At 59.1% G+C, this 22,879-nt stretch overlaps 5 protein-coding genes and 1 long non-coding RNA gene across 12 annotated transcripts in view; 2 read left to right on the top strand and 4 right to left on the bottom strand.

Annotated features, from left to right (window-relative positions):
* PSKH1 (protein serine kinase H1) overlaps positions 1–2,906 on the top strand; it is a 38,277-nt gene extending 35,371 nt beyond the window's left edge. The window contains exons 3-4 of one of the 2 annotated variants that reach the window (XR_010114179.1): positions 581–1,718; positions 1,881–2,906. Coding sequence is in view for 1 of the 2 variants with exons in the window: in XM_055297691.2 (XP_055153666.1) it covers positions 581–898 (318 nt within the window). In the remaining variant the exon portion in view is untranslated. Of the gene's footprint in view, positions 1–580 lie in introns of both variants that reach the window. The other variant, XM_055297691.2, reaches the window with a different exon arrangement.
* Positions 2,907–3,058: 152 nt separating this feature from the next.
* On the bottom strand, positions 3,059–7,464 carry CTRL (chymotrypsin like). The gene is made up of 7 exons (XM_055297693.2): positions 4,997–7,464; positions 4,283–4,402; positions 4,122–4,212; positions 3,928–4,009; positions 3,634–3,787; positions 3,411–3,544; positions 3,059–3,320 (listed from the first exon to the last, which is right to left on the bottom strand). The coding sequence occupies exons 1-7, from the start codon at positions 5,046–5,048 to the stop codon at positions 3,207–3,209; spliced, it is 747 nt and encodes a 248-aa protein (XP_055153668.1). The 5' UTR covers positions 5,049–7,464; the 3' UTR covers positions 3,059–3,206.
* Positions 7,465–7,555: 91 nt separating this feature from the next.
* PSMB10 (proteasome 20S subunit beta 10) lies at positions 7,556–10,096 on the bottom strand. The gene is made up of 8 exons (XM_055297692.2): positions 9,783–10,096; positions 9,487–9,574; positions 9,304–9,401; positions 9,052–9,192; positions 8,632–8,747; positions 8,473–8,531; positions 7,847–7,998; positions 7,556–7,721 (listed from the first exon to the last, which is right to left on the bottom strand). Exons 1-8 carry the CDS (start codon positions 9,836–9,838, stop codon positions 7,610–7,612), a joined length of 822 nt encoding a protein of 273 aa, XP_055153667.1. The 5' UTR covers positions 9,839–10,096; the 3' UTR covers positions 7,556–7,609.
* On the top strand, positions 8,715–16,859 carry LOC134731705 (uncharacterized). The gene is made up of 2 exons (XR_010114181.1): positions 8,715–8,818; positions 8,857–16,859. It is a non-coding gene; the product is annotated as an uncharacterized lncRNA (long non-coding RNA).
* Positions 10,007–16,486, bottom strand: LCAT (lecithin-cholesterol acyltransferase). Of its 3 annotated transcripts, none has more exons than XM_063611774.1 (7): positions 16,242–16,486; positions 15,351–15,507; positions 15,156–15,271; positions 14,966–15,061; positions 14,658–14,882; positions 11,946–12,538; positions 10,007–10,096 (listed from the first exon to the last, which is right to left on the bottom strand). In XM_063611774.1, the coding sequence occupies exons 1-6, from the start codon at positions 16,393–16,395 to the stop codon at positions 11,964–11,966; spliced, it is 1,323 nt and encodes a 440-aa protein (XP_063467844.1). In that variant the 5' UTR covers positions 16,396–16,486; the 3' UTR covers positions 10,007–10,096; positions 11,946–11,963. The 3 variants fall into 3 exon arrangements, with proteins under 3 accessions (XP_063467844.1, XP_055153665.1, XP_055153664.1); XM_055297690.2 differs by having other exon boundaries at positions 15,351–15,535; positions 16,242–16,332; XM_055297689.2 differs by lacking the exon at positions 10,007–10,096 and having other exon boundaries at positions 11,942–12,538; positions 16,242–16,395.
* Positions 16,622–22,879, bottom strand: part of SLC12A4 (solute carrier family 12 member 4) — a 24,645-nt gene continuing 18,387 nt past the window's right edge. For 3 of the 4 annotated variants that reach the window (XM_055297685.2, XM_063611732.1, XM_055297687.2), the window contains 13 exons: positions 22,633–22,807; positions 22,113–22,231; positions 20,382–20,480; positions 19,987–20,106; positions 19,635–19,739; positions 19,241–19,409; positions 18,742–18,937; positions 18,465–18,634; positions 18,245–18,376; positions 18,058–18,165; positions 17,663–17,847; positions 17,381–17,514; positions 16,622–17,225 (listed from right to left, as the gene is read on the bottom strand). In XM_055297685.2, the coding sequence (XP_055153660.1) occupies positions 17,134–17,225; positions 17,381–17,514; positions 17,663–17,847; positions 18,058–18,165; positions 18,245–18,376; positions 18,465–18,634; positions 18,742–18,937; positions 19,241–19,409; positions 19,635–19,739; positions 19,987–20,106; positions 20,382–20,480; positions 22,113–22,231; positions 22,633–22,807 (1,804 nt within the window). In that variant the 3' untranslated portion in view covers positions 16,622–17,133. The remainder of the gene's footprint in view (positions 17,226–17,380; positions 17,515–17,662; positions 17,848–18,057; positions 18,166–18,244; positions 18,377–18,464; positions 18,635–18,741; positions 18,938–19,240; positions 19,410–19,634; positions 19,740–19,986; positions 20,107–20,381; positions 20,481–22,112; positions 22,232–22,632; positions 22,808–22,879) is intronic. The other variant, XM_055297686.2, reaches the window with a different exon arrangement.

Here is a 22,879-nt window from a genome sequence, read left to right as displayed (position 1 = left end):
CTTGTCCTGGAAGCGCCTGCCCTCAGCCGACTGGGAAATCTAGTTGCCTTGAATTGTTTCCTTTCCTCCCCATGCTGGGAGACGGAGGCAGGGAGCAGTGGTCTCTTACCACTGCTTCGGCAGTTGGACAGAGGTTGGATCTTCTCTGTAAGGACTAGGAAGTTCCCATTTAAATAGCCTGATCCTGGTCATCCAGATATTGGAGCTTCAATCTGACTTAGGATGTGGTGGGAAAGTTTGAGTCATTCTCTTACAGTTCCCTGTGTTATGATACTCCTGGGGCAAGTTGGGGGCTCTTGGCAGAGGCCATCTCCCTGAGCCCGGCTTTGGGTCCAGTGCACCATAGAATTTGCTCCCTGGGAGAGTGGAGAGGTCCTTTCCTTCGTTGCCAGACTCCATCACCTGGAGAGCAGCCCCTGTTCAGCCTGGGCCAGCGTTGGGCGGGGAGGCCGCAAGCGCTACATGAGAGGAGGGGCAGTACCTCTCTCAGGAAAGTGGAGGGATGCTGAGTAGTGGCCTCATCCAGATGGGGTGGGCAGTGTCGGATGCTCTCACTCTAATGCTTGTCTTTGGTCTCTAGCCCTGGCCTAGTGTGTCCAACCTGGCCAAGGACTTCATTGACCGCCTGCTGACAGTGGACCCTGGAGCCCGTATGACTGCACTGCAGGCCCTGAGGCACCCGTGGGTGGTGAGCATGGCTGCCTCTTCATCCATGAAGAACCTGCACCGCTCCATATCCCAGAACCTCCTTAAACGTGCCTCCTCGCGCTGCCAGAGCACCAAATCTGCCCAGTCCACACGTTCCAGCCGCTCCACACGCTCCAACAAGTCACGCCGTGTGCGGGAGCGGGAGCTGCGGGAGCTCAACCTGCGCTACCAGCAGCAGTACAATGGCTGAGCCGCCTGGCTGTGCACACATGAGGCACGGCCCAGCCTGGCCACACACTGTGGTGTAATCTGGGCCCGATGCCCTCTCTGGAGATAGGCCTATGTGGCCCGCAGTAGGTGAAGAATGTCTGGCTCCAGCCCTTTCTCTGTGCCTTCAGCAGCCCCTGTCCTCACCATGGGCCTGGGCCAGGGCCAGGTGTGACAGAGTGGAGGTAGTGCAGGGGGCTGTGACTCCCCCTGACTGGGAGCCTGGCCTGGCACTGATACCCCTCTTGGTGGGCAGCTGCTCTGGTGGAGTTGGGAAGGGATAGGACCTGGCCTTCACTGTCTCCCTTGCCCTTTGACTCTTCCCAAATCAAAGGGACCTGCAGTGCTGGGTGTAGTGTCCTGTGGCCTCAGGACCCTTTGGGACAGTTACTTCTGGGACCCCCTTTCCTCCACAGAGCCCTTCTCCCTGGCTCCACACATTCCCAAGCATCCTGATCCTTAAGATTATGCTCCAGTGGGAGACCCTGGTAGGCACAAAGCTTGTGCCTTGACTGGACCCGTAGCCGCTGGCTAGATCGAAACAGCCCTCCACCTCCCAGCCAAGATCTGTCGTCCTTCATGGTGCCTGCCCCCAGGGAGACTTCCTGGTCCCAGGACCTCTGGTGGAGGGCCATGGCATGGACCTTCACCCTTCTGGACTGTGTGGCCATGCTGGTCGTCAGCTTGCCCAGGCTCCAGCCTCTCCAGATTCTGAGGGGTCTCAACCCACCACCCTTGGTGCCTTCTTTGTAGAGCTCATCGCTACCTCCCTCTCCCCGTTGGATGTCCATTCCATTCCCCAGGTGCCTCCTTCCCAACGGGGTGGTTAAAGGGAGCCCCACTGCTGCTACCTGGGGGATGGGGCACCTGGGGGCCAAGGCAGAGGGAAGGGGGTCCTCCCCATTAGGGTCCAGTGTCAGCCTGGGTTCTATCCTTTGGTGCAGCCCATTGCCTTTTCCCTTCAGGCTCTGTTGCTCCCTCCTCTGCAGCTGCATGAAGGCGCCATCTGGTGTCTGCATGGCTGTTGGCAGCCTGGGAGTGATCACTGCATGCCCATCGTGCACACCCGTAGTCCTCCACGAGGACATGGGAAGGTAGGAGTTGCCGCCCTGGGGGAGGGTCCCTGGCTGCTTACCTCTCCCCTTCTGCTGAGCTTCTGTGCACCCCTCCCTGGAACTTAGCCATACTGTGTGACCTGCCTCTGAACCCTGGGTGTCTGGGGCACTGCTTTCTCACAGCTGGCCTTGCCCTGTCCACCCTGTGCTGCTTCCCTTCACAGCATTAACCTTCCAGTCTGGGTCCCGCTGAGCCTCAAGCTGGAAGGATCCCCTGCGGGAGGTGGGTGGGGTTGGGTGGCTGCTTTCCCAGAGGCCTGAGCCAGAACCGTCCCCATTTCTTTTGTGGTATCTCCCCCTACCACAAACCAGGCTGGAACCCAAGCCCCTTCCTCCACAGCTGCCTTCAGTGGGTAGCATGGGGCCAGGGCCCAGCTTTGGCCTTAGCCCGATGGCAGGGCCCCTGCCATTGGGGGAGGGTTTGGCTCCCACTCAGCTTCTGCTGGTCGGCAGCCTGGGCCAGGCCCTCTTCCTGCATGTGCCACCTCCAGTGGGAAACAAAACTAAAGAGACCACTCTGTGCCAAGTCGACTATGCCTTAGACACATCCTCCTGCCATCCCCACTGCCCCCTGGGCAGGAGGCAGTGGAGAACCAAGCCCCATGGCCTCAAAATTTCCCCCCAGTTCCCCAAGTGTCTCTGGGGACCTGAAGCCCTGGGGATTATGTTCTCTTTTGCCCAGGGTGGGCCTGGTCCTGAGGGCAGGAGAGGGGGTTTGGAGATGTGGGCCTTTGATAGACCCACTTGGGCCTTCATGCCATGGACTATGGATGGAGAATGTGCAGTTATTTATTATGCGTATTCAGTTTGTAAATGTATCCTCTGTATTCAGTAAACAGGCTGCCTCTCCAGGGAGGGCTGCCATTCATTCCCACAGTTCTGGCTTCTTGCTGTAGGATCAAGGGGTTGCCCTGGAGGAGGGGTGGGGGCCCTGGCCTGGGCATGGCTACTCTAGGAAGAGCCACTGGTACTCAAGGAGTCACTCAGCCCCTTCTATGCCAGAAGTCCAAGTAGGGAGTCGGACCCTCAACAGCCTCTCCTTTCTCCTGAGCCAGGAAGACAGGAATGCATGATGGGACAGGGCCTGGGTCTTTAATGGGTTGAGCTGGGGAGGGGCCTGTGGTGGGCTCAGTTGTAGGCTATGACCTGGTTGATGCAGGCGCTAAACTTGCTAACTCAAGTATACACAGCAGGTGCGCGCACATTGCAGTTTTTGCTGCCCCAGGAGACAATACCAATAAGCACCCACGTGTTTCCCTTCTGGCAGACAAGAGGGCCTCTGGAGTCACCCTGAGAGGGAAGAGGGAGGCAGAAGTGAGTGGGGGTGGGGTGGGGAGGTGTACCACAGGACAGTGCAGAGGACCGGGTGCTGGGGCTCACCTGGCACGAGGAAGCACCTGCGCCACCTGCACAGATCATAGAGTCAGTGATACGTGAGCCCCAGTACTGCCGGCACTGATTCACAGTGACCAGGGGCAAAGCCACCTGCTGCAGACGTGCTGGTGTCACATTGCCTGTGGGCCAGGAGGGGTGGTCACGTGGGGCCCAGAACACTGGTCCCCACCCCAGTCCTCCCACCCTGAGCTTTGGCTTGAGTTCCTACCCACGCCAATGAGGCGACCCCAGCCGATGGTGACACACATGAGGCCTTCAGTCAGAGCCTTGTTTGAGGATGCCACGCAAACTGGCGAGGCGAGCTTCAGCAGCGTCACATCATTGTTCATGGTGGTAGAGTTCCAGCTAGGGTGTGTAATGGCCTGTGGGGTCAGAAACAGTCCATGTTGTTCTGATGGGTGCTCAGCAGGGTAGGCCAGGGCATGTCCTGAATTCCTCATTCCCAGCACCCACCCACCTGCACTGCCCACTTTTCCTCCGTGTCTGCAGCCCTGGCACTCACCTGAGAGATGGACAGAACCTGCAAGGGCTCTGCGTTCGATGATCTGTCACACTCGCCCAGGACAACAAAATGGCGGCCAGGGCTGCAGAGGGGTGGGATTAGGCAGCTGCAGGGAGGCCAGCACCAGAGGGGGACAGCTAGGGGAGGAGGCAGGAAGAGGCGAGGGGCGGGGCAGGTGGAGTGCAGGCACTCACCTGACATTGCAGTGGGCAGCAGTGACCACCCAGGACTGGCTGATGAGAGAACCACCGCAGAAGTGGAAGCCGCTGCTGTCCGGGGTCAGGGCTCAGAGGTCAGAGTGGGGGTGGGCTGCTGAGGCTGCCCCTAGGCATGACGTACCCAGGACCCTGCCCACCCCTCCGGTGGTGTACCTGCAGGGACACCTGCCAGGGCCAGGAGCCTGACACTGCATTCTCCCCGTTGACAATCCTCTGGCTGAAGCTCAGTGCCGGTTTGATGGCAGGAACGCCGCAGCCTGGCCATTGGGCTAATGAGGACCTGCTTCCCATGCCTCAGCCCACCTTTCTCCACCTCCTTCTGGGTGCCCCAGGCTGTGCACCCCAGAGAGGTCTGTCGAGAGGTTACAGCACTACCCCTTCCCAACAGGGTACATGCAAGCACCTTCGGGCCCCACAGCTATCTTGGTTATCCCCACCCAACCAGTCCCCCAGCCCTGCTGTTCTACATCTTTCTCCAGCCTAGTCCCTGCTGTTCCCCATCTCTACCCCTGGTCTCTCTGCCCCCTCCCGACCTGAACCGTTCATACCCTTCATGCAGCCAGAAGGTTCTTTCTAAAAGACATGGACAGGTCTTCCTGTCTCAGATTCCTAAACCCTCCTGGGCTCCAGGGCCTGGCTCAAGCTCTGGTCCTATTCGTGAGACCACCCCACCTCTTGCCCCCTCCCAGCCCTGCAGGCCTGTTCCTGCTCCCCTGCCCTGGCATATCCTGTTTCTTTTGCCCACTCTGTCCACCTTCGTCCCTTCCGGCCAGCCTAGCTCCTTCTCTGGGCTGGTGCTGGGAGCTGAGTTGGTCCCAGGGCTGAATCAGGGCTGGTCCTGGCCCACTCACCCCAGGAGGAGCCGAGGAGAACCAGGCTTAGGGTCAGGCTGGGCAGCAACATCGTGGCAGATGTGAGGTTGGGAGCTGGGTCTGGCTTTATGGGTCTTCTCGTCCTTGAGCTAAAGCTCCAGGCCTGAGGCCAGGCCAGCTGTGTAGACTCAGCCCCCTCCCATGCTCCAGGCAAGACAGGCCCTTTAGGCCAAGGTCCCCTGACCCAGGCCTAGACTTGCCAGACAGAGCCCAGGTATGAGGCTCTCACCTCTGCCACCTCCCAAAGCCTGGCCTCTAATTGGCTCCCAGAACCACCTCCCATTCCAAATGTTGAGCCCTGGGTACCGAGGACAGATGGTTAAATTAGGTCTATAGTGACAACCTGGTGGCTGGGATCAGAGGAGTCACCCAGGGCTATCAAAGGCACCAGGCTCTCAGAGAAGGCCGCTCAGCGTCCAGGGTGTTCTGACTGGTGGAAGGAATGCACACGGTGGTCGACTGCTGTGAAGGGCCAGGGGCTGTGAGGTTCTGGCAGGCTGGGAGTCCTAACACATCATCTCAGTGGTTCCTCATCCGTTTGGAACAGGAGTCACAGGTCTGCTCAGAGATGGTGACTCTCCCACCAGCACGTGGTTGAGTTGTACACAAACCCTCATTTGTCTGGCGCTGAAGCCCCCACTCTTAACAATGAGATGATACTTATGAAGGGCCTGGCATTTAGGAGGGCAAAGTGTGAACTCTTGGTGCCTGGCAGACCCTGGACTGAGGCTGCAGGTGGAGAGTGACAGACATCAAATCTCTGCCACCCTCTTTAGGCCTTGGGGCTCCCATGGGCAAGCCCCTGGTGTCTGCAGCCCATTTGTTACTGAGCTGCAGGCCAAGCTTGAAGGGAGAAGACACCCTGTGTGCAAAGTTCTAACAGGTGCGTTGGCTGGCCTCCTTCCGGGAATGTGAGGGCTTTAACTGATTCAGGAACAGATCAGGGCTGGGTGTGGTGGCCCACACCTGTAATCCCAAAAGTTTGGGAGGCAGAGGTAGGAGGCTTGATTCCAGGAGTTTGAGACCAGCCTGAGCAACATGATGAAACCGTCTCTACAAAAAAAAATTTTTTTAATTAAGAAATGAGCTGCACATGATGGTACACACCTGTAGTCCCAGCAACTCAGAAGGCTGAGGCAGGAGGGATCACTTGAGCCCTTAAGTTCCAAGCTGCAGTGAGCCATGAGTGCACCACTGCATTCCAGCCTGGGCGATGGAGCTAGATCCCCATCTCAAAGAAACCGCATCAGTCAAAAAATGAGATGAATTGGCCGGGCACGGTGGCTCACGCCTGTAATCCCAGCACTTTGGGAGGCCGAGGCAGGCGGATCACGAGGTCAGGAGATCGAGACCATCCTGGCTAACACAGTGAAACCCTGTCTCTACTAAAAATACAAAAAAAAAATTAGCTGGGCGTGGTGGCAAGCACTTGTAGTCCCAGCTACTCAGGAGGCTGAGGCAGGAGAATAGCGTGAACCCGGGAGGTGGAGGAGCTGAGATTGTGCCACTGCACTCCAGCCTGGGCAACAGAGCGAGACTCCGTCTCAAAAAAAAAAGAAAAAAAAAAAGAGATGAATTAATGGATAGAGGGATGGATAGATGATAAAGCAAATATAACAAAGTACTGTCAGGTCTGTGGTGACCTGACAGTATAAGGGTATTCAATATACAACTCTTTCTACTTTTCAGTTACATTTACAAATATTCATAATAGAATGTTGGGGTGCAGGGAGCACAGTCAGCGGCCCAGGGATGTCCAGCCTGGCATAGACCCTCCCTGGGTCCTGGGCAGACTCTCCCTGACATTTCTGAAGCTCCAGCGGAGTTCAGCCATTCTTGCTGAGGGCAGGATGCTCTTGCTGGCACCCAGCAGCCAGGCCTGAGACTGAGCAGGGGCCCAGCAAAGTTTGTTGGAGAAACATGTCATCTCTCCCCATGTGAGTCCTGTGACCCTTGTTAGCCTGGAAAACTTGGAGTCACAAGCCCAGCGTGTGCAGACAGAAGCCGAGCTTCACGTGAGCAGTGCAGGCATGCCTCGTCATCTGAGGGGTGTCATGGGTAAAGATGTTGCAAGGTTGAGGAGGTGCTTGGTAAGAACTTGCCTTAGAGTCAGGGAGCAGCTCCTCTTGTCAGCACTTTAGCCCTCAGTGGGGCCTGTGGGGGCCTGACTGAAAGGTATGAGCTTTGTCCTGGGCCACTGAGGAGCCATGGAAAGTCTCTAGGTGGGGGGTAGTACATGGGGTATTTGGTGTTTTACAAGTCTTCAATGGACTAGAGGGCAAGAGCAAGGCAGTGGAGTGGTGGGGGAGCCTCCAAGGTGTGGAGTCAGAAGGAAGGTTTGGGTGGAGACCAAGCCTGCAATGCTGGCCAGGGCTGGGGTTCCGGAGTTGTAGGTGCCTGAGGTTATGGGTGAAGGGCATCTCTTAGGCCAGACACTAGAGCTATGGTAGGTAATGGCCCCTGCAGGGATGCCTTAGCTACAGAGCCCTGCTGGCCACCTGCCCACCCCATTCCACTCAAGAATGACACAGCCATCTGTTTAACTGTATTTTCTGGGTTTATTCCCCCTTGTTCCAAGCTCTAAGCCTCAGCTTACTCCACTTCCATAGCCTGCACAGTTTCCTCCACGAGCTCCAGGGTTAGTGGCTTCACGGTCTGGGTCAGGACAGCTGTGGTTCCAGGCACAAAGTGGTAGCGGCCAGACCTGGGAAGGAGGAGGGACAGCCTCTGAACATGGGCCTGTCATGTGGCCCATCCCCTTTTTGTAGCCCCCTATCTCCCCTGCTACAGCCCCACACATCCCTGTGGTCCCCGATCTCCAGCTCTCACCTCTTCACGGGCTCTGTGGGTGAGCTCAGTGTCCGCAGCAGCTTGGCGCCAGTCTTCGTGATCACACATGCATCCACATTGCCCCCGGAGCCCAGGTCACCCAAGATCCCGGCGGTGATGGCTTCCACCAGCAGCCCCTGAGCAGCCTCCAGCTGTGGTGATAGGTGTGTGAGGCCTAACGGGCCCTCTGCTGTTAACTTAGGCTACAGCCTGGGGACTTGCCTGTCCATTCACCCTATCTGGTCTTGCCCCCCAAACCCCCACTGTGTTTCTCCCTCTGAGCCTTAGCCACCTCTGAGGCAACATCACGTGCTTCCATCCCACCCCAAACAAAATCTAGGCTCCAGACGTTGATATAAGTAGGACCCTACTGGTCCTTCCCTCTGCCCTCCGCTCCTAAAGATCCTCTGTGAGCTTCCACTTCTCCCAGCCGTCCAGGCTTTCTTTCGTATTGGACGGTGTTGTGTCGGGACCGCACTTCTCTGCCCTTACTCCACTCACCCTTCAGTGGTCACCTCCTCCGACAAGCCTTCCCCCACCCGCACTGGGTCAAGGTCCTGTGCTACCCCAGCTCCCGGGTGCACATCCCACGAGCGACCACAAAGTCGGGGACAGAGGCCGCTCACCGTCATGTTCGGCTGGAACCGGTCTTCTAGCACCGCCAGGGCCGCGTCCTGACCAGAGCCTGAAGGCAGGAGAAGCATCTGAAGTCAACCGCTGCCACGCCGTTTGGAGTGAGGCCAAGGTCACAGGGGCAGAGTTCGAGAAGGGACAGAAGCGCTCACCCAGGGCTGTGAAGGGCAGACGGCTGTAGGAGCCATGGGGATGCACGCCGTAGAGCTGCGGTCCAGTCAGGTCTACGCCGCCCACGATCAGCGATGCACCCACGTGGCCCCGGTACCTGCTCGAGGATGGGCGGGGTCGGCCACAAGCAGGGGCCTAGGCCCCGCCCCTCTATGCCCCCGCGCCTAGGTGCTGTCCCCGCCCCTAGGTGCTGTCCCCGCCCCTAGGTGCTGTCCCCGCCCCTTCCTGTGGCCTGGCGCCCGATGACTGACATCGCCTTTTCCTGTAGCCCAGCTTCTGTTGGGCCGGCCTCTTCCGGTCACCTGGGCCGTCGCGGCCCCGCCCTTCTTTCTGTCCCGCCTTCCATTGGCCCCGACCCCGCAACGACCCCTACTGGGGTCCTGTTAGCCCCGCCCCCTCACCTGAAGAGCGTCTGGCGCAGGATGCGAGTGACCGTGGCCACGCGGGGCTCGCGGCCCGTGGATAGCGCGTGTAGCTCCATCTTGGACGCCACCATCCGTGTGGTCATCTCGGCGTCCGCGGCTACTCCAGCCCCACAGCAGCTGAGGGAAAAGGGAGGATCGGTGTGAGCAGGGCTGGGACGTTCGGGGACCGGAGTGGGAACGAGGGGGCCGTTCTTTTTTGCATGCGGGAACTGGGCTGGGGAGTCTCACTAGATTTTGGGGGTGATGAAGTGGATCTTCTCGCAGCTCTTGTCCGCCACGACCGAATCGTTAGTGGCTCGCGTGTCGGCGCCCAGAATGACCCCGTCCTGAGGAGAGGGAGGGACCGCAGCCTCAGTGCCTGCTCGATACCCCCGGCTCCCCTCCAGCTCCCCGTCCCTCCCCGCTGCTCACTTGGAACACCAGGCCCGCGATGGTGGTCCCGGTCTTGCGTGCATGAGGGACCTTGAGCCCCGGGAGGACGCGTTCCAATGATGCATTTCTGGAAACGGAGGAGGGCGCCCAGGTTTCGGCTCTGCTTTCAAGACCCCTGTTGCTTCCGCTAACCTGGTCCCCGTCTCCCTCATCTTCCGGGGTAAGCCTGGAACCCAAGTCGCCCAACACACCCTCCCCCACCCCCAGCCAGGAAAAAAGGCCACGACCAAGCAGAGGCGGCTCAGGAGTGACCGCCCCCCGCGGCCCCGCTTCACCTTTGGCAGTTCTCGAAGGAGAAGCCCCCTCGGGGCTCCAGGGCTGGCTTCAGCATCTTGGGGCAGGCAGAGCGGATTAGGGGTCGCGGGCGGATGGGTCGGTCAGACAAGCGGGGCCAGTGAGGAGCTAAAAAGTCCTCTGCTAGGCTCCACGTCTGTCCTTCCTGCTTTCGCTTTCGCCTTTACCCTTCCTCAAAGGCCCGTGGCGATTTTCTGCATCTTGTCTTTCACTTTCGGCTTTGCTTGTGGCTCTGAGCATTTGGGGAACCGGATGATGTCCCTTGCTGTGCCCTCTGTGCTGCTCACTGGGTCCTCTGTTGGAGAGAGGGACAAATCTCTTCCCTTCTGGACATTATTCAGGTCCTCCTCCCCCTCCATCTGAGCCGCTTGCTCTTACCCTAGCCTCAACTCTGACCTCCAGTCCCAGCATAGTAAAGCTCTCAGAGCCTTGGCCAAGTCTGCATTGTTGCTGGCCACCCAGTAGCATCAGGCATAGCTGACTTTTGTTCCTTGTCACCTTTCTTCCAACTCTCGCCTCTTTTGTTGCCTTTACTCCTCCGCGAAACCTCAAACAGAGGCTCAGTCCTCAGTCACAGGGACCCTGGTCTTTCCATCTTCCGTCTCAGGTGCCATCTTCCCTCTCTCAAGAGGGGCACCATGGGTGCTGGGTTCCATTCATGGCCAAGCCTTGTTATTTCACCTCCCCAGTGAACTCTTGTCTGCACACATCTTTTTCCTAGCACTTCTCATCTCAGCTAGCATCCTCTCCCACCTGGACATTGCACTGGCCTCCCTGGTTACCTTGCAATTCTTGCCCCCCACCTCAGGCTACACCTTACCCTGCAGAGAGCGGGTCTTTCTAAATTGGAAATCTGGTCACACTCTTTCTCTGGTTTAAACCCTTCAGCAGTCTGGGCCTGGTGGCTCACACCTGTAATCCCAGCACTTTGGAAGCCCAGGAGTTCGAGGCTGCAGTGAGTATGGATCATACCATTGCACTCCGGCCTGGGCAATAGACCCCGTCTCAAAGGGTTTATTTTAATTTTTTTTTTTTGAGATGGGGTCTTACTCTGTTGCCCAGGCTGGAGTACAGTGGTGTGATCTCGGTTCACTGGAACCTCTGCCTCCCAGGCACGAGCACTCTTCCACCTCAGCCTCCTGAGTAGCTGGGACCACAGGCACACACCATGTCTGGCTAATATTTTGTATTTTTTTTTGTTAGAGATGGGGTTTCACCGTGTCGCCCAGGCTGGTCTTGAACTCCTGAACTCAGGCGATCCACCCTCCTTAGCCTCCCAAAGTCCTAGGCTTACAACCATGAACCACTGTGCCTGGCCTATTTTACGTTTTTGGTTTTTCTTTGACACAAGGTCTTGCCGTTGCTCTTGGCTCACTGAAACCTCTGCCTCTCAGCTTCAAGCAATCCTCCCACCTCAGCCTCCCTAGTAGATTTGACCACAGGTGTGGCCACACCTGGCTAATTAAAAAAAAAAATTTTTTTTTTTTTGAGATGGAGTTTTGCTCTTGTTGCCCAGGCTGGAGTGCAATAGCATGATCTCAGCTCACTGCAACCTCCACCTCCCAGGTTCAAACGATTCTCCTGCCTCAGCCTCCCGAGTAGCTGGGATTACAGGCATGCACCATCATGCCCGGCTAATTTTCTATTTTTAGTAGAGATGGGGTTTCTGCATGTTGGTCAGGCTGGTCTCAAACTTCCGACCTCAAGTGATCCGCTCACCTCGGCCTTCCAAAGTGCTGGGATTACAGGCGTGAGCCACCGTGCCCGGCCTCTAAACTCTTGTGGCCCTGTCATTCATCCAGCACTCAAAAGGTTGTCTCACCTGCCCTTTTGGGAGCTGGAAGAGACAGCTCAAATTGTCCCCCCAAACCCCCCTGCCCCGTGCTCCTCTGACAGGGCTGCAGGTGGAGCCAGCTCCAGTCCCCACGCCCAGCACAGAGGCAGGCATGGTGCACACTGCCTCAACAGCTTGACCAGAAGAGTGGGCAGCTGCACATCTAGGGTGCCCAGCTCAGTCCCAGGCCTCAGCAGAGCCCATCTTGCCTCATTGCACACAGCACTGAGCCTGTGGCTGGTGAGGAGTGAAACCTGGTGTGGGACTCTAGTGCCTCCCTTCAACCTGTAACATAGACATCAGGGCTTACGGTAGCAAAGGAAGGTCTTTATTCAGGAGGCGGGGGCTCTGGGCTGGCAGTCGGGGATGCAGGGGGACCCTGGCGGTAGGCACCCAGCAGGATGGCATTGATATGCTCCAGGGTCAGGTTGCTGAAGACCATGTTGAGATGCTGTATCCCGTGCAGGGGCAGCAGGTGCACAGGCTGTGGCTGGCGGCCCTGCCACAGGCCACATAGCTCGGTGCTGCGCGTCGCCACCGTGTCGTCACCATCCTCATAGAGCACACCCACAGGATCCGCGTAGGGGAAGCCGTGGTCGTAGATGTAGGTGCGGGGCGTGGGTAGGCCCACGCCATAAAGACAGTATACTTCCACACCAGGTGCTGGGAGTCCTGCCAGGAGGTCACGTGACTGTAGCCACATGTACCAGCCTTCCTCAAAGTGCAGGTCTGCAAAGAAGCGCTGGAAGTCACGGCCTGTGTAGTTGAAGCTGGGTGTAGAAATGAACACGTGGTCCTCAGGCCACGCCATGCGAGAGGGAAACATCCAGGGGGAGGTGGTGGTTATGCGCTGCTCCTCTTTCAGCTTGATGCTGGACATGATGGGGATGCCCTGGTTGTCACCTGTGGATATGGAGCAAGGTGGGACAGGGAGCCAGGCCTGGCTACCCCTGGCCCACAACCTGCTGAGGGTAGGCTCAGCCAGATGCTCAATCTTGTCCCTGCCCAATCTAGACACAGATTCTAAGCCACAGGCTTGAGCAGGCCTGATATTCAATGCTGCTCAGTGTCAGCTTACTCAATGAGAAGCCCTGATAAGACCTCTGTTGGGTGGAGCTGTAGGGCTTCAAAAGGAGGGCAGGGGCAGCTGCCATGGCTCATCCCTGTAATCCCAACACTTTGGGAGGCTGAGGCAGGAGGATCACTTGAGGCCAGGAGTCCTAGGTAATGCAGTGAGACCCTGTCTCTACAAAAAAAAAAAAAAAAATCAGCTGGGCATAGTGGAGTGCACCTCTAGTCCTAGCTACTCAGGAGGCAAAGGCAGGAAGATTGCTTGAGCCTAAGAATTTGAAGTTACAGTAAACCATGATCACACCACTGCACTGTAGCCTGGGTGACACAGTGAGATCCCAGCTTAAAAAATAAATAAATAGGGCCGGGTACGGTGGCTCACGCTCCCAGCACTTTGGGAGGCCAAGACAGGCAGATGACTTGAGGTCAGGAGTTCGAGACCAGCCTGGCCAACATGGGGAACCCTCGTCTCTACTAAAAATATAAAACTTAGCCAGGCATGGTGGCACATGCCTGTGATCTTAGCTACTAGGGAGGCTGAGGCAGAAGAATCACTTGAACTGGGGAGGCGGAGGTTGCAGTGAGTGGAGAGTGCACTACTGCACTCCAGCCTGGGAAACAGAGTGAGACTCCATCTCAAAATAAATAAACAAATATTTTATAAAAGGCCCAGCACAGCGGATCACAAGGTCAGGAGATCGAGACCATCCTGGCTAACATGGTGAAACCCCGTCTCTACTAAAAATACAAAAAATCAGCCGGGCGCGGTGGCGGGCGCCTGTAGTCCCAGCTACTCGGGAGGCTGAGGCAGGAGAATGGCGTGAACCCCGGGGGGCGGAGCTTGCAGTGAGCCGAGATCGCGCCACTGCACTCCAGCCTGGGCGACAGAGCGAGACTCCGTCTCAAAAAAAAAAAAAAAAAAAAAAAGGCCCAGCACAGTGGCTCACGCCTGTAATCTCAGCACTTTGGGAGGCTGAGGCAGGAAGATCACTTAAGCTCAGGAGTTTGAGACCAGCCTGGGCAACATAGCAAGACCTCGTCTCTACTAAAAAACAAAAATAAATTAGGTGTGGTGGTGTGTGCCTATAGTCTCAGCTAACTGGGAGGCTGAGGCAGGAGGATTGCTTGGGCCAGGGAGATTGAGGCTGCGGCTATGATTGCGCCACTGCACTCCAGCCTGGGCGACAGAATGAGACCCTGTCTCAAAAAAAAAAAAAAATGTAGGCGGGGCTGAGGACCGGGGCGTGTGGGGATGGTGGGTGAGGCCCGGGATGGTGGGGGCAGTACTGGCTGTCCTCCCTCGGGCATGTGTCTTTCTGCTCCTTGTGTGGCTTGTGCAGCAATGGGGGCCACAGAGTTGTGCTCCAGAAAGGGGGAAACAAGAGGTGTCTGTTTGATGTTTATTGGTGGTGTCTGATGAGTGTTTCTCTTGTCCAGACTGTGTTTCTCTTTCCAGACCAGCTCCCAGGGTACAGGGGGTGGGGAGTAGGTGGTAGCTGTGTCAGTACTGGGCCCTGGTGCCACTCCCTAGGGAAGGGCAGGCGGGGCCTCGGGGGGTCTGGCCCTAGCTCTGGCAGATCCATCCTCAGTAAAGCACATCCCTGGGCAAAGGCGCTCCTGCGAGCAAGTGGAAGGCAGGCAAGGGCTGGGTAGGCAGGCTCTGGGGCTACAAGGAACAAATCTGGGGGCAGATAGCTGGGAGCAGATAGCTGGGATTCACTTTCTGTGTTCACTGCCCCTTTGCCATCACTGACACAGACTCTGGAAGGAGCCACCCTAATTGCTCAGGCCAGGGTCACTGCTCTGGGGGCCAGTGACAGCGAGCATGCCGGCCCAGGGGTGGTAGATAGCACCCCTAGAGGCCACTGTGAGCAGGAGCCGCAATGAAGGGAGGCCCAGGATCAGCTTGGTCTCACCCATCGCTGGGCATAAGTGGTCGAGGCCTTCTCACCTGAGGCCAAGACCAGCATGGGCTTGATGGATCCACCCCAGGGAGCCCCAAGAGAGATGAAGCCATCGATGAAGCGGTCCTTCCAGGCCTGGGGCTGGCGCAGCAGGAAATAGAGCAAGTGTAGACAGCCGAGGCTGTGGCCAATGAGGAAGACAGGCTTCCCATAGGCAGCGTGCATCTCCTCCACCAGCCCTGCGAGCTTGCGGTAGTACTCCTCCTGCTGGCCTGCAGTGGGTGGAAGGGGTCAGGGCAACTGGGGTCTGGGGCACTTGCCCCACCCCAAGCAGGTCATCTGCAGAGACACTCACCGGGCTCCAGCCTCCAGTCATAGGGGGCGGCGCGCACAGTCTCATCTCGCACGTAGCCGTTGTTGACCAGGTTCTGCACCAGCGTGTGCAGGTACCCTGTCGGGGGAGCAGCAGCACCGGGGGCTTGGGCCATGCCTTCTGTGGGCCAGCACCCCAGCCTGGAGCCCTAGCCCTGCCCTCTGACACAAACCTGCCAGCTTGCTGCTGTCTAGGTACTCCACAGAGTAGGTCTTGCCAAAGCCAGGAACGCGGATCTGGACACCAGGGGCGTTGGACACGAGCCCAGAGCTCCGGTTGTAGACAACCCTGCGGGGCAGGGGTGCCACTCAGCAGCCAGTAGCCAAGGGGCAGCATGTCGGGGCTGGGGCGGAGCACATGGCTGTACCTGGTGTTATCGATCCAGCAGTCTACCCCAAGGGGTAGGAACATGTTGAGATCCAGCCAGATGGTGAAGAAGTCCTCTGTCTTGCGGTAGCACATCCAGTTCACCACATCTGGTTTGTCCAGCTTGGCTTCTAGCTGATTCCCCAGGCAGCCGGGCACTGTGAGCAGCGGCCCTCACTCTGGACTCTGGATTCCCCCCATGACCCTTACCCCAGTCACCCCAGATGCTGCAGTGACCAGACCCACCCCCCACCTCCCACACCCTCAACCCCCAGATACAAGGCACACTTACCCTCCCCTGCTCACACCCCCTCTCCCCGCTGTCCCCCCAGTAGCCAAAGCCCAGGCTTCCCTGAGGAAGGGAAGGTGCCGAGGTGCTGAGGCCAAGGCCGCTGACCCCTGCCTCTGCAGAGCAAACACCCAGCCTGGCGCTCCTTTATTGCCAAAGTCCAAGGTGGGAACAGATAGGTCTGGGGGCATGGGGGCTGGGCCTAATAGGGGCCGGGCATGGATGGGCCTCTCCTGCTCACCAGTCCTGGGCTGGGCATCTTGTCCTTGGTGGGTGGGGGCCAAGGAAGGAGTGGTGGGGCTTGGCCCAGAGTCTGGTGTGGCTGTGACTGACCACAGCTTGTGATGCCCCAGCCAAGACCTCAGGCACACCCAGTCCCCCACTCCGCCCCCCTGGGTCAGACAACTGAGAGACACAGTGTGGGGGGAGAAGGGAGGTCATTCATCTACGGGACAAGCTTTTGGCCCCTCCCCACACCACGGCAGGTACTTATGTCGGGGCTTATGCAGAGCAGAAGGGCTTTGGCCGGGTCAGCTGCCAGGGGCTGGGGCCCAGGCTCCCCAGGGTCTGGCGTGGTGCATCAGGGGCCTGGTGGGGGCTTACCGAGGATGACGGGCCGTGTGTGGTTACTGAGCTCAGCCTTGGGCGTGGTGTGCGGGGGGAAGAGCACATTGAGGAGCCAGAAGGGGGCGGCAGGAGGGAGCAGCAGCCCCAGCAGCAGCGGCACCCACTGCCATGGGGAGCTGGGCGGCCCCATTCCAGCCCTGGTGCCTACTGCCAGAGGAAGCGGCACTGGGCTGGCCTTATCTGGTGTGGGAGTGGGAGGGGCCCTAGGGCCAGTGGGAGGGACGGCCTGGCCAGTGGGGGTTGTGGCCAGAGATTGCCGGAAAGGGGCACAGCCTCAGGGAGCCGGCTCTGGGCCTGGGTTCAGTTCCGCCTTCTTCTCTTGGCGCCAGGGGAAACAGAGCCGGGGCAGCAGGAGGCCCAGAAGTACACAATGTTTTATTGAAAAAGTCAGGCCTCAGCTCGGCTGTCTCCATTTGGCTCAGCTTGGTGGGGGGCCCTGCCCATAGTAGACTGAGCCAGATCTTTCTGCAGGCAGCTGGGCTGGACTCCCTCCCTGGCTACCCTTCCCTTCGTCTCTGATGGTGACATCCAAATAATAAATATGCAATAAATAGCGCTCCTGGGCTGGGCCAGGCTGGCTGCCTTTAAACCCCACTCGGCCTCTACCAGTCTTCTCTGGCCAGGACAGGCCTACTGGGGTGCTAGACAGTAAAGTCCCCAAACCTCCCAGGGTCCCACAAGACCTGGGATCCATCTCCATTTTGAGGCCCAGGCCTGGTTTCCAAGGAGACCTAGCAAAGCTGGGTCCAGGACAGGGCCAGGCAAGCAGGGCTGGCAGGTGGGTGCTGGGAAGAGGCTGTTACCCCAGACCACAGCTTGTGATGTCCTGGCCAAGACCTCAACTCCAGGCCACAAGATGACACTGGGCTCAGGAGTAGATGGTGATGACTTCACGGCCACCACCGCGCACCAACAGCACCCGCTCAAGGCCCTCGGTCAGCACCTCGAGGAACTCCATGTCTGCAGGGCCTCAAGTCAAGGAGGCAACAACAGAATCAATGGGCAACCCGGGCTACCGGGGCCACGCCCACCCAGGGGTGCCTGGGAGAGGAGCTGCTGGCCTGACCTCCCATGCTGTCCACCTCCCAACTGCCTGCCTCTCCACAAAGGGATACAGTTCTCGTCGCCCTCACTGTTCCTGGGTGGGCCAGGCATGTTTAGGAGAACCAGGCGGGCATCGTGGGAGCGCGTGACAATGACTTCATTGAGCTTCACAGCAGTATGCATACGCCGCACATTGGATTGGTCCCTACACGTAGTGTAGGCAGTCACAGGTCACCATGAGCCATCCTGCAAGGAGGGTCCCCACCCCTGGCCCACCTAACACTACTTGTCTGCCCCACCCCACCTCCACCCCTAGATTCCAGCGCCGCTGGGGCTGTTTTTGCTGCACTCACGGCTTAATATGCACCAGCTCCCGGAAATTGTCAGGGGCATGGCTGGGGTCCCAGGTCTCAGTCATGTACTTGTCCCTGGTCCATGTCATCTGGATCTTGTCAGCCCCCACTGCAGACTCATCTTCCTCGTCCGAGTACAGGCTCTCCAGCCGCAGGGCTGAGTGCCGATCCTTGACCAGCTGTGCCTGGGGACAATTGCAGGAGATAGCCTTGGTCCCATAGGAAAAGGGGGACGGGGCCTGTCTGGCGCAACGTGACCACCTTGCCTCTGGGAAATGAGCACTAGCTTGGGTAGGGCTGCGGTGAGTCATTCTGATTCCTCCACAACCACCGATGCGGTCTCCAAAGTCCTGACCCTGCCACCCGCCCTGGCCTGAAACACAAAGGGCACTGACTTCTCGCTCCCGCTCAGTCTTGGTCAGTCTCATCTGCCGCAGCATCTGCGACCGCTGCTCCATCATCAGCGTCCGCTCGTAGGTGTATGCAGAGATGTCACTGTTATGCTGGGGACAGGGTTGGCCGTGAGGACCCAGCTGCATGGGACATGGTATCCACGGGGCCAGGGCAGGGCAGGGGGCTCACCATCTCCACCACCTCCACCTCGGCCTCAAGGCGCAGATGGTACAGGAAGACGGCCAGGTCCTTCTTCATCTGGATGCTGTTGTCATCCATCTGGGCCACTGTGAAAATGCGCATCCGGCACTTCCTCCAGACCTGAGGCAAGGGACCAGGTGGGCGGTTTGGTCACAGCCGCTCCTTGGAGGGCCCAGCCCCTCTCACCCGCACCCACCCCCTGGCCTACCTTATGCTGGCGCAGCAGGAAGGGCAGAAGCATGAGCATACCACCGTCATGCACGATCCACCACACGTCTATGTGGCCCTCCAGGTAGCGCTCGTGGTTGCTGGGGTAGAAGGCGATGTTCTTGGGCACAAGCAGGGCCAGGTGGGCGGCCGTAGTGCAGCGCACGGTGTCTGGGGAGGAAGAGCACGGCTGACCACCAGCCTGTGGCCCTCCAGCCACTGCCACCTCACTTCACCCCTGCCCACCGGGCCCAGCCCAGGCCCAGGCCTTCACACACCAATGAAGGTCTTCCAGGCACGGGGGTCCTCGCTCTGTCGCCAGCCGTAGGGCCAGCCCAGCACCACGGAGTTATGCCGCATGCCGCCCAGGCCGCAGGACTGGATGAGGTGGGCCAGCCCCTCCCGCACCTTGCTGGCCACCACCACCTGGCAGAAGCCCTTCACCTTCTCAATTTCCATCATGTTCTTGATGGTCTGTGGGGAACACACCCAGGGCCAACGGGAGGCCATCAGCTTCCTGCCTCTGGGCTTCCTCCCAAGGCCCCTCGGGAACAAAACGACTTTTGGGTGGAGGAGGGCCTGGGGGCAACGAGCTGCCTACCCAGAGGCCAAGTTTTCAAGATGCAACTGCTGGCTCCCCCTTGTGCCAGCTCTCAGGTGGCAGCAGTGCTGGCTGCCTGGCCGGCCACCCTGGCCAAGACTGGGCCCTCCCCTCCGTGCCAGCTGCAGTCCAGACCCCTGCAGTCTGGCTCAGCTCTCTCTCCCCAAAGCAGGTACCTGCTCGGCGGCCTGAGCCTCGCCATAGCTCTCCAAGAAGCTCCCCTGGATGACAGAACCAACAATGGTCAGGCCCTTGCCGGCCTTGAGCTGGGAGGCGAAGGTGAGGAGCCGTGGGTACTTCACGTGCAGGTCCTCGTCCAGCTTCAGTAGCACCAGCAGCTGCGGCCTGCAGTGGCCGGGTGGGGGAAGCCTGAGACCAGGGCCGGCCGTTCCAGGAAGCCCCTCCCCTTCTTCCCTTCTCGGGTCATGGTCCCTGCAGGTTTGGGTAGCATGGCCGAGGAGGGTGCCCCTGGCAGCCCCAGGACGGGGAGCCGGCACCTCTCGACCCTCTGACCCCGACAGCGACCCCTAAGAACCTCTGCGTCCTGGCCAGGGTCTGGCGGGAACTCACCGCCAGTTCTTGGTGTGAGGAGGCCCCTCCTCCAGCCGCAACAGCGCGTAGCGGGCGGCGCTCAGGGACAGGCCTCGGATCCCGTCACCCCACTCCTTCTCAGCCCTGCAGATTCCACCACAGCTGGTGAGCCCCTGGTGCTGCCCAGGGGGTCCTGTCTATGTGGATGCGAGGTGGAGGGGTTCCGCCCCTCAAGACCACCCAGGGGTCCTGAGTTACAGTCCCCAGTCCTGGCACCCACGGTGGCCCAGCTCCCTGCCCACCCCAAAGTCAGACCACCCTGCCTGCTCAGCCGGGCCCCCTCAGGGCTGTGCAGGCTGCTGGCAGAGACCAGGTGGCAGCGCTTACTCACCCTTGGTACTCGATGTATTTGTAGATCATACCGGCGATAAGCATGGCCACCAGGGCATAGTACCAGGAGGAGACAAACATAAGGGCCAGGCAGAGACTCATGCCCAGGAAGGACAGCGTCCTGGACAAGAGGGGAGGGCAGAGTCAGGGCAGGACCAGGAGGGCCCCTGGCCACAGCCTGGCCCATGCCCTGGTAGCCCTGTCAGGTCCCGGGTGGGAGGTCCCAGGTGGGTAGTCAGGTCACCGGGTGCAAGACCTAGGTCCAGTCCCCCCCAGCCCCATACTCTCCCTCCCCACAGTGTTTCATCAAGAGCTCCCTACCCAGGAAGCCCAAGCCTCACCCAGAATGAGGCTCCTGGCCTCCCCAGGGCCTCCTGTGTCAGAGACGTGGCTCACCAGTGATAGTACTTGAACCGGGGCCGCCAGTTGGGGGTCCTCAAGAGTGTCTGTACCGCACAGGCCAGGTTCACGAACAGGTAGCACATCAGAAAGAACCTGCGGCACAGGGGGCGGTTGGTGAAAAGCAGCCTCCTCGGCAGCCAGGGACCTGATGGCAGGCTGGGCCTGGCCCAGAAACGGGGTGTGTCTCTGCCCTGCATGGCTCAGCCAGGTCTTCTCAACCTCACTGATGCCACTTCCATGGCCTGAAGCGATGAGACTACTGTGGAGGAGTCCTTGGAGCCAGATCGCAGAGGATGGGCAAGGGTTCGCCATTGGAGGAGGTGGGAAGGGGAGTAACGGGGCAGAGCTGAAGAGGGTGGTGCAGGGGCGGCAGGAAGAGCTCAGTGCCTGGAGACTCTAGGCCACATTCAGGCCTCTGACCTGGGTGACCAGCTAGCTGGGTGAGGGGCTGCCGTGCATGAAGGAGAAGATGGAAGATGAGCCGGACCATTTGAATGCAACCATTCGGAGACACTTAAGAGTCACTGCGGTGGATGTGGGAGTCCCACGAATGGGCAGAGCCAGCTGCATGAGCTCTCTAGGAAGGCAGCCGAGGACCCACACAGGGCATGCCAGGGGGCAGGGGCTCCCAGCAGGAGGCCCGAGATAAAGGCTGAGATGTAGCCTCTGACTTGGGCACAAGGGGCCACCACCCAAGACGGCTGTGGCAAAACAGTTTCAGGTAGTGCTCTTAGGTGAGAGGAAGGGGTGTGGGGGGGTGGACAAGAGGGCGCTGGCTCCAGCAGGCCTGGCTGTAGCTGGGATGGAGCCTGCTCAGGGAGACATGGCCCCTGTCAAGTCTGCAGGCTGAGTGGGTAGGGAAGGGGAGGCCTTTCATAACCGCACAAGCAAGAAGGAGCGTCAGCCACGGAGCAGGGTGGGCGAGGACCCCAGCCTGGACAGAGCCAACCAAACAAGCGCTGCCTCGGGGTCCCTGGGAGTCACCACATACTGGCCACTCCCTGCAAGACACTGGCACACAGATTTGCCTGGTTGATTCCAGAATGTTAAAAGCAAATGACTTTGAAAATGGATGGGCTGGGCATGGTGGCTCACGCCTGTAATCCCAGCACTTTGGGAGGCCGAGGCAGGTGGATCATCTGACGTCAGGAGTTCGACACCAGCCTGGCCAAGATGGTAAAACGCCATCTCTACTAAAAATACAAAAAATTAGCTGGGCGTGGCGGTGCATGTCTGTAATCCCAGCTACTCAGGAGGCTGAGGCGGGAGAATTGCTTGAACCCAGGAGGCGGAGGTTGCAGTGAGCCAAGATTGCGCCATTGCACTCCAGCCTGGGTGACAGAGCGAGACTCTGTCTCAAATAAAACAAAACAAAACAAACAAACAAACAAACAAAAAATCAACAGATGGAAGGGGCAGCAGTGGTTTCATGGAGGCATGAGGGACGCGGTGGTTGCCCTGTCCAGTGGGAAGGTCTGCCGGCCACCTGCTCTGGGGGCTCTCTCAGGGAGGTGTGGACCTATTGGTCACTTTATAGCTTTGGCATAGGTGCCAGGCTTGCTCCTAAATGCAGGGGTGGGCTGAGCCCTGCCAGGCCACATCTCCCTATGCAGCCTGCCACATCTCCCAGCTGCGCCCCCAACACCAGACACAGGCACAGGGAGGTGCTGGGGATCAGGGAGCCTTTCCCAGACCATCCCCCTGCCCTGCCCGGTCCCAGCTCACATGGATAGGATGGGGGCCACCATGTCAAGGGAGGCGATGAGGATGCCCAGCTCGGCGATGAGTGCCGTCAGGAGGAGTGCCCATGTGGGTTCACCATTCACCTTCCCGTGGCCAAACACCTGTGTGCACCAGGAAGGAAGCTGGGTCCTGTCACCCCCATTCTACACCTTGGGCCCCAGACCCCAGCCTGGCCTCCCTCACCCCCAGGGCCCACCTCGGGGGCTCAGGCCGCCCCTGTGTCTATCCCTGTGGGTGTCAACAGTCTTCCCGATTCCACCTCACCAGGCCTCTCTCCTTTGGATGAGCCCTAAACAGGCCATGAAGATTCTGGGTCCAGGCAGCTCCAGGCCCAGGGGAGTGCCAGGCCCAGGGCACTTCTCAGTAGCTCCTCATAGATGGCCGCCTGGCCCCGGGGGGCTACTGAGGGCAGGACGTGCTGCATCTGTGTTCCCTATCTCTCTCCCCAGCCGGGCGAGGGCCTGGGAGCAGCCAGGCCATGGGGGAGTAGAGAGGGGCTCACCCGGAGGAAGGGGATGATGTTGTCCTTGGCAATGGCCTGCAATAGGCGCGGTGCCCCTGTGAGGCTCTGGAGGCCAGCACCACACGTTGAAAAGAAGGAGCCGATGACGATGACCCAGGGTGAAGGCCAGGCCAGTGTGCCCACCACCAAGTTCCTGCTGACACCATCGCCATACCTGCAGGGGCCACCAGAGTGAGGGATGTCAGGGGTCCAGAAGGACGGCACAGACCACCAAAGGCAGCCAGCA

This window comes from Symphalangus syndactylus, chromosome 11 (genome assembly GCF_028878055.3).
Source record: "Symphalangus syndactylus isolate Jambi chromosome 11, NHGRI_mSymSyn1-v2.1_pri, whole genome shotgun sequence".
Taxonomy (NCBI): Eukaryota; Metazoa; Chordata; class Mammalia; order Primates; family Hylobatidae; genus Symphalangus; species Symphalangus syndactylus.
The sequence above is the reverse complement of the archived record's forward strand: the minus strand, read 5'-3'. Positions and strand labels throughout refer to the sequence as shown.

What these genes read in the sequence shown, in the direction of transcription:
- LCAT (XM_063611774.1), bottom strand. Translation starts at nt 16,395, where the DNA reads ATGGGGCCGCCCAGCTCCCCATGGCAGTGGGTGCCGCTGCTGCTGGGG. An exon ending in TGACTGGAGGCTGGAGCCCG is followed by an intron (nt 14,883 to 14,965) that starts GTGAGTGTCTCT and finishes CACCCACTGCAG; the next exon opens with GCCAGCAGGAGGAGTACTAC. An exon ending in CATGCTGGTCTTGGCCTCAG is followed by an intron (nt 12,539 to 14,657) that starts GTGAGAAGGCCT and finishes CCATATCCACAG; the next exon opens with GTGACAACCAGGGCATCCCC.
- PSMB10 (XM_055297692.2), bottom strand. Translation starts at nt 9,838, where the DNA reads ATGCTGAAGCCAGCCCTGGAGCCCCGAGGGGGCTTCTCCTTCGAGAAC. An exon ending in TCGCGGGCCTGGTGTTCCAA is followed by an intron (nt 9,402 to 9,486) that starts GTGAGCAGCGGG and finishes CCCTCTCCTCAG; the next exon opens with GACGGGGTCATTCTGGGCGC. An exon ending in CCCACAGAGCCCGTGAAGAG is followed by an intron (nt 7,722 to 7,846) that starts GTGAGAGCTGGA and finishes CCTCCTTCCCAG; the next exon opens with GTCTGGCCGCTACCACTTTG.
- CTRL (XM_055297693.2), bottom strand. Translation starts at nt 5,048, where the DNA reads ATGTTGCTGCCCAGCCTGACCCTAAGCCTGGTTCTCCTCGGCTCCTCC. An exon ending in TCTCCTCGGCTCCTCCTGGG is followed by an intron (nt 4,403 to 4,996) that starts GTGAGTGGGCCA and finishes CCCAATGGCCAG; the next exon opens with GCTGCGGCGTTCCTGCCATC. An exon ending in GCAGGTACACCACCGGAGGG is followed by an intron (nt 4,213 to 4,282) that starts GTGGGCAGGGTC and finishes CTGACCTCTGAG; the next exon opens with CCCTGACCCCGGACAGCAGC.